This window comes from Panthera uncia (genome assembly GCF_023721935.1).
Source record: "Panthera uncia isolate 11264 chromosome C1 unlocalized genomic scaffold, Puncia_PCG_1.0 HiC_scaffold_4, whole genome shotgun sequence".
Lineage (NCBI taxonomy): Eukaryota > Metazoa > Chordata > Mammalia > Carnivora > Felidae > Panthera > Panthera uncia.
In genome coordinates, this window is record NW_026057585.1 from 46,654,621 (window position 1) to 46,671,854 (window position 17,234).

Consider the following 17,234-nt stretch of genomic DNA (forward strand, 5'->3'; position numbering starts at 1 on the left):
CAGTATTTATAACCTGTTGTTCTTCTCTTCTTCATACAAGAGTGCCATCTTTGTGTGGGTCCTCCCAAAATGAGCTGCTCACTAATAGGTGATTATTTTGGAAAGGAATTTTAAGCATGCTGGTAGGAGATTGGAACAAGTTAAACAGAGAAAGAGGGAAAGCCAGTCCAAGAATGTGTTATTGAGCTGGTCCCTGCTATGGGTCACTAAGCTCCATCCCACTGGGACCCCTGCGAGGAACCATGTGGAATATATCTCACAATTGTTTGCCCTGCATGCAGCTGGTTGTCATAGCAGCAGCTAAAGTAAAAAGGCAATGAGAGGATGGAAGGCAAGATACAAAAGGTGTGGGAAACAAATGTATTTTGCAAATTTATCTCATGTGGAGATAAAAAGAGCAGTTATTTATTAAGCCCTTATTATATGCAGTCATTGTGCTAGCCACTGGGGAAGAGGAAAAGAGAAGTATAGAAAGATGAAAAATTCAAGGTCCCTGTTCTTTAGGAATTCATAGTTTAGACAAGGAGGCAAGTCAGTAAGTAAGGCCATGACAGAGGAGTTTGGACTGCAGTGGAGAAGTATGTCATATGGAGGCTGAAAACTTGGGAGGAAGTGGAAGAAGATGATTCCAAGTAGAAGAAATATTGTCTGTTAAGCCAGGGGGTTAGGGTGTGGTTTATTCAGAACACTGTGATCTACTTAGAGCAATTAGATAATAAGACTGTATCCCAGCACACAAAATAGTTTATCATGCATAATCAGGGCTCACTATGTATTTATAGGTACTCAAGCATTACTTGCTTAATGAATAAATTTTCTGATCCACGTTCTTAGAGCTGTCCTTTCAAGGAACATATTGTTGGCATGGTTGTGATTGTTTCAAGTGGATAGGATTTTGAGGTACACATAGCCTTATTCCGCCAACTGGATATTTCTTCTTGGGCCAAAGTAAAGGACTTACATTGGCCCTTCTTATACATATACTAATACATCTTAAAAGCTGCTGTTCAATGAACACTTAAATGAGCACTGTGCTAAGCATTTTACTTAGCTCATTTACTTATTGCAGCCCTACCAGGAAGACAAAACCGAGGCATAGAGGTGCGAAGCTAATACACGGTGTGCTTGATTGTTACCAATACTGTCTCCGTCTATAACTAGCACATTTAACTAGAAGTCATAGACAAGAGCAGTTCTTCAACAGTTCTCTTGGAGTGTATAACTCCATATGTTTATGGAATAGTGTCTTCAGGGACATCTGAGGATAGGAGCTTCTTCGCTTCAATAAAATAGAACAAATCTTCCTCCACAGTGGTAGTCGATGTTTCCAAATCCTGAATTCTTGACTGCTGATAATTCCTTCCCTATAGTCCTTCTTTCTTTCTCTTGAGCTTTGCTGCAAAACCTCATTAAACTGCAGAAATTAAAACAATTCATCTATAGTTACCTGCAATAAATATTTTGACAGTGCCAATCATTTAATCAAATGCTGTAATACAAAAGTAATTTAAATATGATCCTTGTTTTCAAGAGATTGAGGCTCTGTTGAAGATGATGAACAGGAGACTGATAAAGTAGAGGTAAAGCAAATTGGCTATTGAAGAAAAGAGGAATTGGCAGATTAATTCCAAGTAGAGTTAGGGAGCAATTCAGGGAGGCTACATGGAAATGGAAGCACAGAGAATCAGCATACCGCAGTTCTAGTCCTATTTTTACCTCTAACTTAACCACATCATTCATTTCCACCAGCCTCATCTCCTCGTGCACACCACTCTCCATGCCCCTTAGAGTTCTGGCAGGTTCTAACCTATACCACTCTCCATGCCCCTTAGAGTTCTGGCAGTTCTAACCTATGAGCAGAATGCGTGTGAGATGGGCACTGAAAGCTGGGTACCGTTTTAACACAAAGAAATGCAAAACCCATCCCAGATGAAGGCAGAGCATGAGCAAATACACAAATGCAACACAGGCCTGGGCATATCCTGCACGAAGGGCCCTTCCCGCCTAGTGTGACTAGTGCAGTCCATGTCAGACAGCAGCCAGGGTAGGACCAGAAAGGTAGCTTTGGGAAAGTTTACAGAGGGTCTTGAATTCTATACAAAGCCATTTGGATTTAATAAGGTTTTTTAAATAGCCGAAATATAAAGGCAATGATTAGAGAATCATTGAGAATAATTGAAAATCAATCTGGAGCATAACAAGTGGAACAATTTAAGTAAATCAGAACTACAGGGCCAGATAATCTCTGGCCTTTATTGCACTTGAAAAGCTAAGAAAAAAAATTGGAAGGTAAATGTAATATTCCAAAAAATGAAAAAGATAATCAAACTTTATGAAATTCTTGATCTTTAATGCTGAAAGAACAATTGTAGAGTAACAGAAGAGAAGCTGCTTTAGGATAACGTTCCTAACATAAAAGATAAAATAAAACTTAATAAATAAGACAATTTGATCATTATAGTTCCAAGTTTTAACACTTATATAAAAACTTAAACAAAGTTACACCCACACAACCACACGTATAAAATCTTAAAAGCTCATTCAACTTGCAAAAATGTTTACCAGTTTGCAATTCCTCCCATTTTTTCCCGCATTAGCACATTGATGATACAGCTGATGGCAGTGACTATTAGTGACCTTAAGAACACAGCTGGGTTTCTATTTTTATTTCTGTAAAACCCTTTTCTTCAACTAAATGATGCCTTAAAGGCCTAAACTAAAATCTATGTAGTGAAGGCAATTTGTATTGTATGTTTGTGTATATATTTCACACAACAAAGCCAGCTTTTGAAACACGTGTATACACTCCCACACACATATGCACACATACTCCAAAATCTGTGATGATACTTCTATAGAAACCTGTTTTCAAACCAACCTGGAATGAATGACTGGACTTTGCCCAAGCTCAAAGAAGCATTTAGGGCTATACAAAATTACCTCTATTGACAACATACTTCAAAACAGAGTTACTATAGATTCATGTAAATCACTTCTGATCTGCTAAAAATAGAGTAAACTAAAACATCCACACATTTAGGAGATATTGATGAATAATTCAGGCTTTGAAACTTTTTTTCAATGACTCTGAAGGACAGAAAAAAGACTGTGGAATTTGTTTTTATTTGGGTGATTGCTTACTTATTCTCCTTAGCTCAAATTAGAGGTAATAGTCTTGGATAGTTTCATCTGGCTATTTGCAGATAAAAGTATTTATCTACAAATAGGCAGATTTCTGAATATGGGTAATAACAGAGACAAACATATGTTTAAAATTCCTAATGCAGTTGATGCTGAGTAAATAGGATTGTATACTGTGAACTTTGGCAAAATGGCTATTCAGCAAGCAGGAAAGGATTCAGGGATGGTGGTCTGCCAGAGAAATAGCTTAGTAGTTGCTGAGAACAAGCTGGCAGGGAAATACCATGAGTCAGAAAGAGAAAGGAATCATGTGATTTCTCTAGCCAGTCTCCTCATTGTTCATAACATAAAATAAAGATACTTTTTTTAAATTTTCTTTAATTTATTTTGAGAGAGAGAGGGAGGGGCAGAGAGAGAGGGAGAGAATCCCAAGCAGGCTCTGCACTGTCATTGCAGAGCCTGATGTGGGACTCAAACTCACAAACCATGAGATCATGGCCTGAGCTGAAATCAAGAGTCAGATGCTCGACTGACTGAACCACCCAGGGGCCGCTAAAATAAAGATACTCTCTGTGAAAATAATTATTTTACATTTTTATGTTTGTGAAGGCTCTATCTGTAAAAGATGTTTGAACTTCCTGAAGATAGGCATTCAGTTTTTGATCAAATGAAAAATAAAAGTCTAAAATGTGAGAATAAATATGTAAATATAGATTTTCTGTACCCTTAGGTTTTGATTTTGAAAAAAAAAAAATGCACCAATGTGAACTTGTTAGACCAATTCTTTCTAAGGAAGATAAAAAAGAAGTCTGATAGGCAGCAATTCAAAGCCGTTTACCAACTCCTACTTTCTCTCCCTAAATAAAAGTGAAGCTCACTGTAATAGAGGCTCATAAATTAAACCTTACTCTACCATCCCGAAAGCTGCGTGAAAAGTGGGGTATGTTATGTTTACCTCTCTTTACTCTTGGAAACAGTCTATGGCAAAATAAAGGTGTGTTGAGTAAAAAAGAATCCAAAAATCTATACATTGTTAGCTCTACTACATACATCATCACTATGCTACTCCAGGTATCCCTTAACTCTAGAGCCTCAGGGAAGATTTTGGAGGATCTACAGTACAGGAGCATGGAATAGCCACACAAAGAAAGCCTACCTGTGGAAATCAGTGTGCCATGTGTGTGAGATAGTGCACGAGAAGACAGGGCTTCTCTTTGCTGTGTCTTTAACACAACACATTCAATCTTAAGGCCTGGACCACTTGACTGCACAAGAAATAGTGCAGAAAGGAATAATGAGATGATGTCACCTGTACTGAGACTTGCCTGCTTCTTCCAGACACTACAGTCCAAAGTTGTACATTCTATGGTAAAACATATTCCATTCTAGTTCTCTTTTCCTCCCCCATCTCCACCCAGTGTTCAGGCAGAGTTAAGCGATTGAAGAAATTGGGGTATGATCTGAATCTGGATACCCTCTCCACCTGCTGATAGTATTCAGGGGTGGATATTGCTAATGAGAGGATTAAAATGTCTTTTGAGCTAATGCCTCCCACAGTATGCAATGAAACAGAGGTACCCTGCCTTTTTGGAGAGAATCAATGATGCATAATTTCTCAGTAAACTAATGTGCAATCTATTTTGAATCCACATTAATCACTCTCTTTTCTATGAAATCTAATTTAGGTGTAAATCATTCACTTCCCAGGTATAGGCTCCCTCAGTAAAATGTAAGTTGAGGCCAGCTTTTTTATGGAAGCAGAGTTAATGTAGCTGAAGTAACTGTACCTAAGATTTCAGCAAGAATCTTAAAAATACAATTCAAAGTTAGTTTAGTTAAAGCTTGAGTAATTTAAGGAAATTGCCTAGGCAAGTAATTGGTATTATACCAAAACTAAATATTTCACAGTTACATTTGCTTTTGCCTAAAAATAAAAACTGGAGCAATACAAGGGAAAACTGCCAAGACTCAAAATAATATGCAGCAGCTGTAAGTAATTGGGAATGATAATCATAATTAGACAAGATGTAAGATGTGTGTTAAAACCCAGATTGGATCTTCCTGTTGACAACTGGGAGAAATCCCAGAGGCTTGGACTGTACACCTAGCCCAGGCACTTCTGCTCCCTACCTGAGAGCCCGAGCAAAACCCAACTGGGTGTTAGATCAGCCAGGAAACCACTCTGTAAAGGCCATGCATCATATTGGGGGGAGAGGTGGGAAGAGCTCGTACTCCCTGTCTTCAAGGAGCTGGCAAACCAGAGGAAACTGAACAATTACCTAGCAGTAAATAGCATTAAATAAAAGTCCTTCAAAAGAAACCAAAATAATGAAGAGAATAAATGTTTTCGTAGGATAAAGTGGAGGACAGCTTTGTAAGATCAGAGAAACATTAATTTAAACAAGTGTAGATTAAAAATGAAGTAAAATATTCATACTGTATACTATATACCATATATAGTATACATATATATAGTATACTATACATATATATACTATATATAATATATTTATGTACTATCAGTTAAAAAGGAACTATTTCTGAAATCAGGTATAAATGGGTTACTAAAAATTCATAGGGAGATTCAGGGGGCCTCATGGAGTAAATGGTATTTTAGGTATCTAAGGATGAGTAGGACTTTTAAGGTAGGGGGAGAAGGGGACAGGAAGGAAGACCATTTAAGCTTAATGATATGGCATATGCAAGTGACAAGAAATGAAAATACTCTGTGTGTTCAGAAATGGTTCGTGTGACTGGAGCTAGGAGTATATACGAGTCTGGATAAGTTGACTAGAACCAGGTAACAGAGGTCCCTGAATGCTGAGCTACAGAGTTTTGGCTTTCCTCAGGAGGCAATGGAGACCCCTGATGGTCTGGGATTAACATAGACCTCTACTCTTGCCTCCACTAGTATCATCTATTTTCCACACAATAGCCAAGCGATTATTTAAAAATGTCAGCTAGCCTCCTCTGCTCAAAACTCTCATGTGGATTCCCATATCACTCAGAATGAAATCAAAATTCTCAGCGTAGCCCAACTACACCTCTGATCATATGCCCTAGCCCTCCTAATTTTATTTAGGATGAGTAGCAGTTTGATATTCACAGGAAACTAAAAACATGGCAGAGAATATACAACAGATCTGACCATGTCAGAGACACCACTAGATGTCTCCTAACTAAAAAATTCAGGACTACATTTGGGGGACATGGGTTCATCTACACTTCCTGTTTGCTGCAAAAGGATAGTGCTAGAAAGTTGGATGGATGCTCCTCCCCCTTATAATCAGCCTCATGATCTATCTTCTGCTCAAATGCTGAAGAGAGGTATTCTGACTCTGTACAGGTCTTAGAAAGTAATAAGTCTAAAAGTAGGGAGAGAAGAAAGGCAGTTAAACACAAATGATGAAAGACAATATTCTTCTGAAAAAAGAAGTCAAGATCTTGTGTTCCTTTATGTGCTTATGGTAAAAGTATGGGAAATGGATACAAACCTTATCATCATTCAACAAATATTTATTGAACACCTACTAAATATCAGACTCTGTTCTGTACCAATGAAAAAAATTACATATAATAAATCTTGGCTTGAAGACATTCTTAGTCTAATGGGGAAAGATAGATATGTAAACATGTTGTGATAGATATGTAAATACGATATCAAATATGATGTCAAATTGATTTGGCATGTGGCACTTTATAAAAACTTTCCTCTTTCTGTTTTTGTTATTATTTTTTTAATTTTATTTATTTTTGAGAGAGAGAGAGAGAGAGAGAGACCGCATGAGTGGCAGGGTGGGGCAGAGAGAAAGAAGGAGACACAGAATCCAAAGCAGGTTCCAGGCTCTGAGCTGTCAGCACAGAGCCTGACACCAGGCTTGAACTCACGAGCCATGAGATCATGACCTGAGCCAAAGTGGGGCATTTAACAGACTGAGCCACCCAGGCGCCCCAAACTTTCCTCTTTTTAAAGCATATGATATTTGAACTGACTCTTCAAGCTGATTTCTAATAGTGAAGTTGTTTTCTTTAATTTCTTAACATTTTCTATAATTTCTCAAGTAGATGATTGATATTTAACATGCCAAACAAATCTAATTGGCCCCAATAATACTGAGACTCCTAACTTTAGTACCATTAGCCTGGTACTCTGAATCACTCAACAAGTCACACATACACACACACACACACACACACAAATACATAATAAATAGTTAATGGGACTAAGGTTATACAATAATAGGATACCCCAAGTAAAAGGACTATATGCCACCATTTTTAAAAGTGAGATACACTAACATGTGCATATCATTGCATTTTGTAAAAAAACAAACCACTGTATTCATATCTGCTCAGACTACTTACCTGCCATGACTCCTTGTGGAGCCTTCCCATGTTTGTTTATTATCCTTATAAGTATGTATATCCTAATGTTCTATATGTGCCTTTTTATTTATACCTCCAACTGTAATAAAACTTTTCCTAAGAGAGGAGATTGAGTTTGCCTTTGCCTGTGTTCAATCCCTAGCACATGAAAGATGCTCAATATATACTTAAGGGGTACGAATTATGTACATGACTTAGCATTAGGTATGTAATCAAAAATTCCCTTGACTAACTTTACTCTTTGTTTTTTGGCTTACTGATTATCAATAGCTAGTCTACAGTCCATTTCCTGTAATAATTGCAGGCTAATGATGCAGCAAAAGGCTCCTCCTTTATTTTAGGACTAATAGAAGGACTAATAGGACAACTAAAGAGTACAATGGAAAAATACATACTCTGTTATAATATTTAATTTTAAATATATTATTGACATACTTTTGTCATGTCTAAGGCAGTAGGAGGCTGAGTGGAAGATAAAGGCACACTGGGGGAAAAGATAGGGTATATGGAATTAAGCAGCAAAAGGACCATCCTATCTTATTAGCTATTGTATTCCCAGTGCCCGGTACCTAAACCAATAAATTTGGGCTGAATGAATGAAAGATGATATATTGTAGATTCTCTGGCCTATAAGCAAGTGGCTTGCTTCAGAAGAGATTCCATTTTGTAGGAGACAACTACTCCTTTTAATTCCGGCCCATTCATTTATTAAATTGAATCATTCATTCAAAAGACATCTCTTCAGCATCTACTTTGCCACTCTCTGTACATGGAAACAAAAAGATAAATAAAACATGACCTAGGAGAGTTCACAGTCTGGTTAGAAAAATAGATATGTATGTGAATATTGACAATGTAGTATGATAGCTGTATAAAAAGGGATATTATGGTGGCATGATGGCACAGTAAGGTAATCTGTTCAGCTGCTGGTAAAGGAGAAGGGATTCAGGAAAGATTGCTCCCAAAATGCACTTTAAAGGATGGATAAGGAGTTTTCAGGATTCTTTCTACTTTACCCCTTTGATGTACTATTTAATTTGTCATGACAATAAAAATTTTATCTTTGTTTTGTATGCTTGGCTTTTAAGATCTATTTCTTATTTATGAAATCATTTTATATGCTTTGCTTATTATTAGTCCTTTACTATAATACTGGTTTTATTGCACTTGAGATTCTTTAAAAACAACAGCAAAATAACTCTTAAATAGCTGTCATTGAGAAGGTAACAGACCAATTAAATATTTATTTATGTTTTAAAAAACAAAACACCTTTCCAGGTCTTGAACAAGAGAAAATAATTTAAGGAGTTTCATGGTTTTAAATTAGACTTCTTATATATCAAAACTTCAAAAGCTGTGTGGTCAACAATAGACTTATTTTCTTCATCATCTTCTCATTTTTTTAAAACTCACTTATGATGCAAATAGAAGCATTAAATAGTGGATTTTGCTCCATGTTTACTAAAGAGGAGTAATCTTAGACCTTGAACTTTATTCACCTGGAATCAACAATTGTACTGTCATGAAAACTTCCCCCTGCAAAGGTCAATGCAGCTCTCATCCCCTTTTAATTTCTTAGAGATACAAACAAAACAATTTATTCTTCTTGTAATATGGAAATATAGTCACTGGTGAAAGTTCTATTAAAAACAACCTGCTGTTAATTCAAACTCATTGTGACTAAAACTGCTTCTGAATTTGAGTTATGGTTTTGGGGATGAAATAGTATATTTTTTTTATTACATGGTTCACTTTCTACTAGGAAACATTGCTTGAAATCCAGGTTTCATTAAGAGAGGGTAGTTAAAAGTATGTTGGTGGGGTTTTTTATTATTACTATTATTTTTATTATGACAAATGAGGATCGGTCTCAAGCAAAGCTGAGCATGCCTACAACATTCCATTTCTGGAACACAGTATAATTCACATTCAAAGAGGCTACAGTTCTCTTGTGAAATGCAGTGAAATTCATTCAGTAGACTCCCACCATATTCTAAGCTTCAGTGACTCTCTAGGTGAAATCTCTCAGTGAGAATTCAACATGACTGTTAGCCAAGTACTACATAAGCTTCCTGAGTATGAAACTGTGATCTTTCCAATGTATAAAAGTAATCACACGATTCAACAGCTCCAAATTCTTTAAAATCTCCTTCACTATAAAAAAACTAAATCGGGCGCCTGGGTGGCATAGTTGGTTAAGTATCTGACTCTTGATCTAGGCTCAGGTCATGACCTTGCAGTTTGTGAGTTCGAGGCCCGCATCAGGCTCTGTGCTGATGGCGCAGAGGCTGCTTGGGATCTGTCTCTCCTCTCTCTTTCTCTCTCCTTCTCTCTTCCCCTTCCCCACTTGTGCATTCTATCTCTCTTTCTCTCTCTCTCTCTCTCTCTCTCTCTCTCTCTCTCTCCCTCCCTCAAAATAAAATAAATAAACTTAAAAAAAAAACTTTTATTTTTCTTACAGTTAAGTTTATGCTCTATCTGCCTAGAGTTCCAGTTTCAATTCCCTCTACTCCAAGCCTCAAACTTCATGGTCCAGCAAGACTAATCTACTAGAATATATGTCCTGCTCTCCCCTTTACTCATACCTTTGAATAAGTTGTTTCCTCTACCCAAATGACTGTCCCCTTTGGTAAAACTCTGTTAAATCATCCCTCCCTTGCCTGGGAAGATTTAGATACAAAATTTTCTGTGTTGCTCCAGTGTATACATGCAAATCTAATATTCCTTGGAATATATTATGATTGTTTGAATATTTTTTTTCACCTATCCCCCCAAAAAAAATTTTTCCCAGCTTTTAGTACAAGTATTTGACCAATAAAAAAGATATATATATATATATATATATATAGTATCATTTATATGTGAAATCTAAAAAGCTAAACTTGTAAAAACAGAGCAGAATGGTGACCAGAGGCTGGGGTAGGGGAATCGGGGATATGTTGTCTAAAGGTACAGACTTAGAACTAGTAGATAAATGGACTCCTGGAGAACTAATGCACAGCATAGTGATTATAAACAACATTATTGTATTATAATCTTCAAAGTTGCTAAGAGACTAGATTTTAATTGTTTCCATTACAAAAGAGAAATGATAATTATGTGATATGATAGAGTTGTTAGCTGATGTTGTGGTGGTGATCATATTGCAATTCATAAATGTATCAAATCAACACTGTTGTGCACCTTAAACTTACACAATGCCAATTATAGATCTCAATAAAAATAAATGTTAAAAATATATGCATGGGGCACCTGGATGGTTCAGTCAGTTGAGCGTCCAACTTCGGCTCAGGTCATGATCTCACAGTTTGTGAGTTTGAGCCTTGCGTCAGACTCTGTGCTGACAGCTCAGAGCCTGGAGCCTGCTTTGGATTCTGTGTCTCCCCGTCTCTTGGCTCCTCCCCTGCTCTGTCTCTCTCTGTCTCTCAATAATAAACAAATGTTAAAAAAAAATAAAAAAAATATATATATACGCATGAACTACATATTATCCACCAATACAAATATTTACAGTACAAAAACTGGAATAATAATGCTAGCCACTGTTTATTAAGTACTTAGCCTGTGTCCAGCCCAGTGCAATGTGCTGTATGTTCTTCATCTCCAATTCTCACGGCAGCCCTGCCAGGTGGATTATATTATTTGTCTCTTGCCCTTGAGAAAACTCAAGCTCAGAGAAGTTAGTTGCATAGGCTACACATTGTCATATAGCAGAACCAGATGTGAACTTAAGTCTATCTACTCCAATGCCAGTGCTCTCCCCAGTACACCCAGCTGCCTTTTGATTATTGTTAAGATCCTAAAAGACACAAATTAGATTTTGATTTAATCTTTTCCATTTCTTTCCAGCTCCAAGTACAGCCCAGTATGGAATTACCGGGAGCGCTGACGTTCTTTTCTCCTGCTGGTACCTTGTGTTGACACTGTCCTCTTTCACCAGCATATTCTACCTGAAGAATGCCATTCTACAATAAATTTAAAGACCCATAAAAGGCTTTTAAGGATTCTCTGAAAGTGCTGATGGCTGGATCCAATCTGGTACAGTTTGTTAAAAGCAGCGTGGGATATAATCAGCAGTGCTTACATGGGGATGATCGCCTTCTGTAGAATTGCTCATTATGTAAATACTTTAATTCTACTCTTTTTTTGATTAGCTACATTACCTTGTGAAGCAGTACACATTGTCCTTTTTTTAAGACGTGAAAGCTCTGAAATTACTTTTAGAGGATATTAATTGTGATTTCATGTTTGTAATCTACAACTTTTCAAAAGCATTCAGTCATGGTCTGCTAGGCTGCAGGCTGTAGTTTACAAAAACGAATATTGCAGTGACTATGTGATTCTTTAAGGCTGCAATACAAGCATTCATTTCCCTGTTTCAATAGGAGTCAATCCACATTGACAAAGATGCATTTTTTTCCTTTTTTGATAAAAAAGCAAATAATATTGCCTTCAGATCATTTCTTCAAAATATAACTAACACATATCTAGATTTTTCTGCTCGCATGATATTCAGGTTTCAGGAATGAGCCTTGTAATATAACTGGCTGTGCAGCTCTGCTTCTCTTCCCTGTAAGTTCAGCATGGGTGTGCCTTCATAAAATAATAATTTGCTCTTTGTCTCCACCTAATAAAAATGTTTTGCCACATCCTATAATTTGAAAGCAAAAATAAACCATAATGATAAAGTTAAACTATATCCTATCTCTAAAGAATGAAGGAGATGTCAGACTGTAAAAATCTCTTCCCTCCTTACCAGTGGGGTGTGAGAATTTTGCCCCACCTAAACTCAGTTTTGCGATGAAAAACAATTTCATTAACGTAGTACAGGTCAATCTATTACCGTGTGAATCCTTTGGTTGTAGTTGAATGTCGAATCTACTCTGGGAAATAATTCCCTTTAAAATGACAGCAAAGTCCATCCAAGGGATTGTTCAGCAATACAGCATCTTTTTCTTTCACTACTCCAAGCCAAAATCTTCAAGATGGTTGTCAGAAAGAACACAAAGTCCGATCTCCTAACATGACATGAGTTGGTGAACACGCCAAAGTCATTTGGTTCTGTGGCAGGTAAGTTGGTGTGATAGATGCGTGCTCCCGCACCCGGGCATTTCGCACGTCTTCCACCTGAAAACATCACTCAGCTGAGAGTTTGGGATGCACGTTATATAAAAGAAAATGTTCCAAAATATATAATAACAAGTATTCCATGCTGGCATGCAGCAGATCAATCCCTGAAATAACTAGTTCTGCAATAAAATCTTTCTCTGTAGCAATGTCAGTTCAAAAACATAAGGTCAAAACACAAACGACGACAAAATGACCGTGCTTTTTGTCTTCTTACATGATATGTGTAAGACATGATCAAATGAAGACAAGACACCCGTGATTAGAATATCTTAAGATATATTAGTTATTAAGTTATCATGAATAGTTCATTGTTTCCACCATAAAGAATGAAAACTACATTTTTTAAGGAAAATGGTGTTATTTTAAGAAGTATTATACTACAAGAGTATTTCCATGGTTTTACTCTTTACTAATGAAAGACCATAGCCTTGAAAGCCATTTTACAAGTTTGATGAACTTACCAATTTCACTACATAGGGGGATTTCTGCAAATAGTCTCCTTTTGCAAGTCATATTAACAATTAAAAAAAAAAAACTCACTAATAGTTAGATACGAGATATTTCATGGAGGTTGTGCATACTTAACATACCTAATATTTTGCCCCGGAAGAAATGGCTTGAAAATCATGATTTTTTTTGAGTAAAGCTTAGCCCCAAAGTACGCCATAAATCTATTTTAATTAGAAAAATGAATCCTACATGAGGAGGCATAAATATACAGTGTTTCCACAAAATGGCAATAACATGGCATTATGCTATTAAATTTACTCACTGTAATTATTCATTACATTATTTTGACTGATGTATTAAAAACTTTTTTAACACACATGGCATTTTAATTTTGATTATTATTTATTTGCTTTATAAAAATATTCTTTGTGAAATTGGTGAGTAAACTACAATTTTTTTTTGTATTGCAGCTTTAAAGTGGCACACTCCATAAAAATCTACTTACTAGAAATAGTGGTGCTACCACAAAAGTGTTGACCATCAGTACCATTGTTTGGGAGAAAGAAACAGATCAAGAATGCATATTATACAGTGACCGCTTTCCTAGAGTTAAAAATACCTCCTCTTTGTAAGGTTTGTAGGGTAAATGTGAGGTAAATCGAGGTATAAACTATGGATGAACCAAATAATTAGTTCAAAGTGTTGTCATGATTCCGAATTTGTGGAGTCTGGTGTTTTTCCCATAGAATGTGACAGAAGTACAGTCATAGCTCAGTAGCTATATGTATTTGCCTTTATGTTAGAAGAGAATTTCTTGAGTGACATTTTAAATAGAGGAGGTATTCACTATGTTTTTCTGTATCACAGCAGCATTCCTAGTCTTTAGGCCCCTGAACAGAGTGAAACCATGAGTATTTATGAGTTCAATATTGTTCAAATAAGGCTACAGTATTTGCTTTTTTGTGTGAATGTATTGCATATAATGTTCAAGTAGATGATTTTACATTTATAGACATATGAAATGTCTGATTACTCCATTTTATCAGTCCTGACTGTACAAGATTGTTGCAATTTCAGAATAGCGGTTTTATGAAATTGATTTATCTTTTGATCTATAACAATTTTTCTAGCTATTCATTTCAGCGTTATATTTCCACAAGTTACATTTGTGGGACTCCTTTTGTTGCCCCTAAAGTTTTTTTTTTTTTTAAGGAAAGAAAAATAAAGAGCAGTTGAGAAAAGAGACTGCAAAGAAAAGAGTGGAGGTAAGGAGAGAGGGAAGAAATAAAAGGAGGAAGGAAGGAGGAAATGAAGGAAGGAAGGGAGAAAATAAGGGAGAGAGGGAAGAAGAATATTAGGGTAGTTGACTTAATTCATTTGCATTTTTGGTTTAACTGCAAGTGCTGTAATTATGTTTTACAATGATCCCATTCGAAACATAAGTCCTGTGACACCATTAAGTTTCTATTATGCAGCAATTATATAATGAAAAGTACTGCCCAAATTATAGGATTGTGTTTTTTTGGAAACACTAAAAGATTCGAAAGAGAATGTCAAACTTAAAACCACTTTTGGGGATGTTTAAAACTTAACTGAAAAATTAATGCTTCATCATAACATTTAAGCTATATCTAGAAAGTAGACTGGAGAACTGAGAAAATTACCCAGGTAATTCAGGACAAAAAAAAAAACAAAACACAGCTCTATATATATATATATATATATATATATATATATATACCCCAATGTGTGAACTCAGAGAAGTCTGAGAAATTTATCAAAGCCAATCATCTATATTGATCAAATTTACTGAGTAATTGTTAATTTATCCATTGTACTTAGCTTTGTGACAGCCAAAAGTTACCTATTTAATCTTTTCAATAAAAATTGTTTTTTGAAATTCAGAAATGATTTAAAAAGAGGTCAGGTTTTTAACTATTTATTGAAGTATGTGGATGTACAGTATTTCAATAGATATGAATATGAATAAATGGTATGCCTTAAGATCCTTTGAATATGTATTTACTTTAAAGACTGGAAAAACCCCTTCCTGTCTTTTAGTAAAACATCCATATTTCATAATCTGATGTAAAATATGTTGTACTGTTTCCAATAGGTGAATATAAAGTCAGTTTATCAATTAAAATATGTATTTGACTCATTTAAAACTCTATTCGTTTAAGAGAAAAAAGGAAGAAATAATAATTTAACATACTTCTGCTATTCCCTTCTTTATTTTCTGCTGCATTCCCTGTACCATAGTCACATCTTTCAGGAACTCCAAAGCAATACAGGGTGAAAACATTAGATGCTACAATTTCAAAGGGCTGCACGTATAGCCTTTCTTTCTGTTGCTGAATCCCAAAAGCTTTCGCAAGTTGAACTACATCTAGCCTAAAGAAGCAACTTTCCAGAGAGATTTTATTATTTATTATTTAGAACTTTCACCTGCCGAAATGCAGCAAACTTAGAAACAGAGACTGCTGATAAAATCTTATTAGTTTTATAAGCCAAGAATCCCAAAAGTCAAATACCTACAGGAGTCAGGCATATAGTATAATTTCATAAACAGCCGGGTATAAAACAGGGAGTATATATTCCACCTCAAGGCATGCACATACAATTTCCTTAAAACACCTTGTTTTCCAAACAGAACACAATTTGGCTGAGAGCCCTTTGTTTGTGGCTGCTATACTATCCAAATGAGAGACATCCCAGATGAGTGATTTAAGCCCTGTTCTCCACATCCATCCAAATAAAAAGGAATCAAATAAAAAGGAACAGTATGGTAGATAAACAAAACAACAAACCATGAAAAAGATCCATGCTTGGAGTAATAAGCTCTTTTGAAATGTGGGTGTGATTGCTATTCTGGGAAAACTATATCTACCCCCCCCCAATAAAAACACATTAATAAACATCTGATTTTCCCACTGGTTCATCACTTCTCCCTGTGTAATTTCTATCCTGCACTTAATTACATGGAAACAGAAGCATCAAGTCTCAGACCTTGAAAGGTAACATGTAAAGCAGAGCTACTTTGTCTCTGAACAGGATGGGCCAAAATACTTCAAAACGACATCCAGGTATTTGGAAAATAATCACTTGCTTCAGCCTGGTAGGCAGAAATTTAAGAATTTTAAGAGGAAATTTTCTAAGAACAATTCATTCATGATAATGGAGTCTGATCCAACCACCAGAGAATCGATGTACTCTTTCTGAACTTCCCAAGAAGCATACACCGTCACGTTCACATGCACTTCTAATAATTCTAAATTCACTGAAAATACTTAAGAATTGACATCTCTAGTGGAAGGAATAAAATTGGCAAATGCATCACATAAATACTTCCAGTCTTCCTGGAGAGGAAAAAGGAAAAAGGTTTTTAGTTTTCTTCCTAAAATCTCCACCCACAATCATCCTAAAGTTAGCATAACTCACCCAATGCTTCAATCTAAGAAATGCACTCCATCTCAGAGACAGCTAGAATTACTAGTGGCAGCTAGAATTACTCCTGAAAGGTCACGACGATCTCTACCATGCATTTTACAATGGCAAAGCACTTTAGCAGACATTGCTACTTTGACTTTCACAATACTTTAAAATGTTATTATTGTCATGCATTGATGATGAAAACAAGATTCAGAAATCTTAAATCACTTGCTGAAGATTACACTTCTACTAAGTGGCAGATCTGAATCAAATAAGCTGTGCAACATAGTCCCAAGTTGTTTCTATTTCCATTAATTTTCTTAGGAAGAAGAAAAGGAGGTGATCATATTACTAGCTTTGTAAACAACTATATGTATATCTATATTTATAAATAAGTAACTTTGTTTATACTTTTTTTTTCTTTAATGTCATCCCTTTATTTTCCAATGCTTCCGGTGTGTACATGATTTAAAGGCAAATCACAATTTGTATCTCATCGAAAACTTTTGGGTGTGGAACATAGAATGCAATTGCCTTTGACACATGAGCCTTTATTAACATTAGATCCATCACACCCATGGAGGATATTCCTGTAACTATATGTATCTTTTTTATATAACATTTTGCAAAAGACATGTCAAATTTTGGATAATCCATTAAAATCGTTTTCCAGAATTCTTAGGAAAATGGAGGCC

The 17,234-nt window shown here is 35.9% G+C and overlaps 1 protein-coding gene across 3 annotated transcripts in view; it reads left to right on the forward strand.

The window, feature by feature from the left end:
• NEGR1 (neuronal growth regulator 1) overlaps positions 1 to 14,599 on the forward strand; it is an 841,086-nt gene extending 826,487 nt beyond the window's left edge. For all 3 annotated transcript variants that reach the window (XM_049618497.1, XM_049618499.1, XM_049618494.1), the window contains exon 7: positions 11,377 to 14,599. In XM_049618497.1, the coding sequence (XP_049474454.1) occupies positions 11,377 to 11,501 (125 nt within the window). In that variant the 3' untranslated portion in view covers positions 11,502 to 14,599. The remainder of the gene's footprint in view (positions 1 to 11,376) is intronic.
• The last annotated feature ends 2,635 nt before the right edge of the window (positions 14,600 to 17,234 follow it).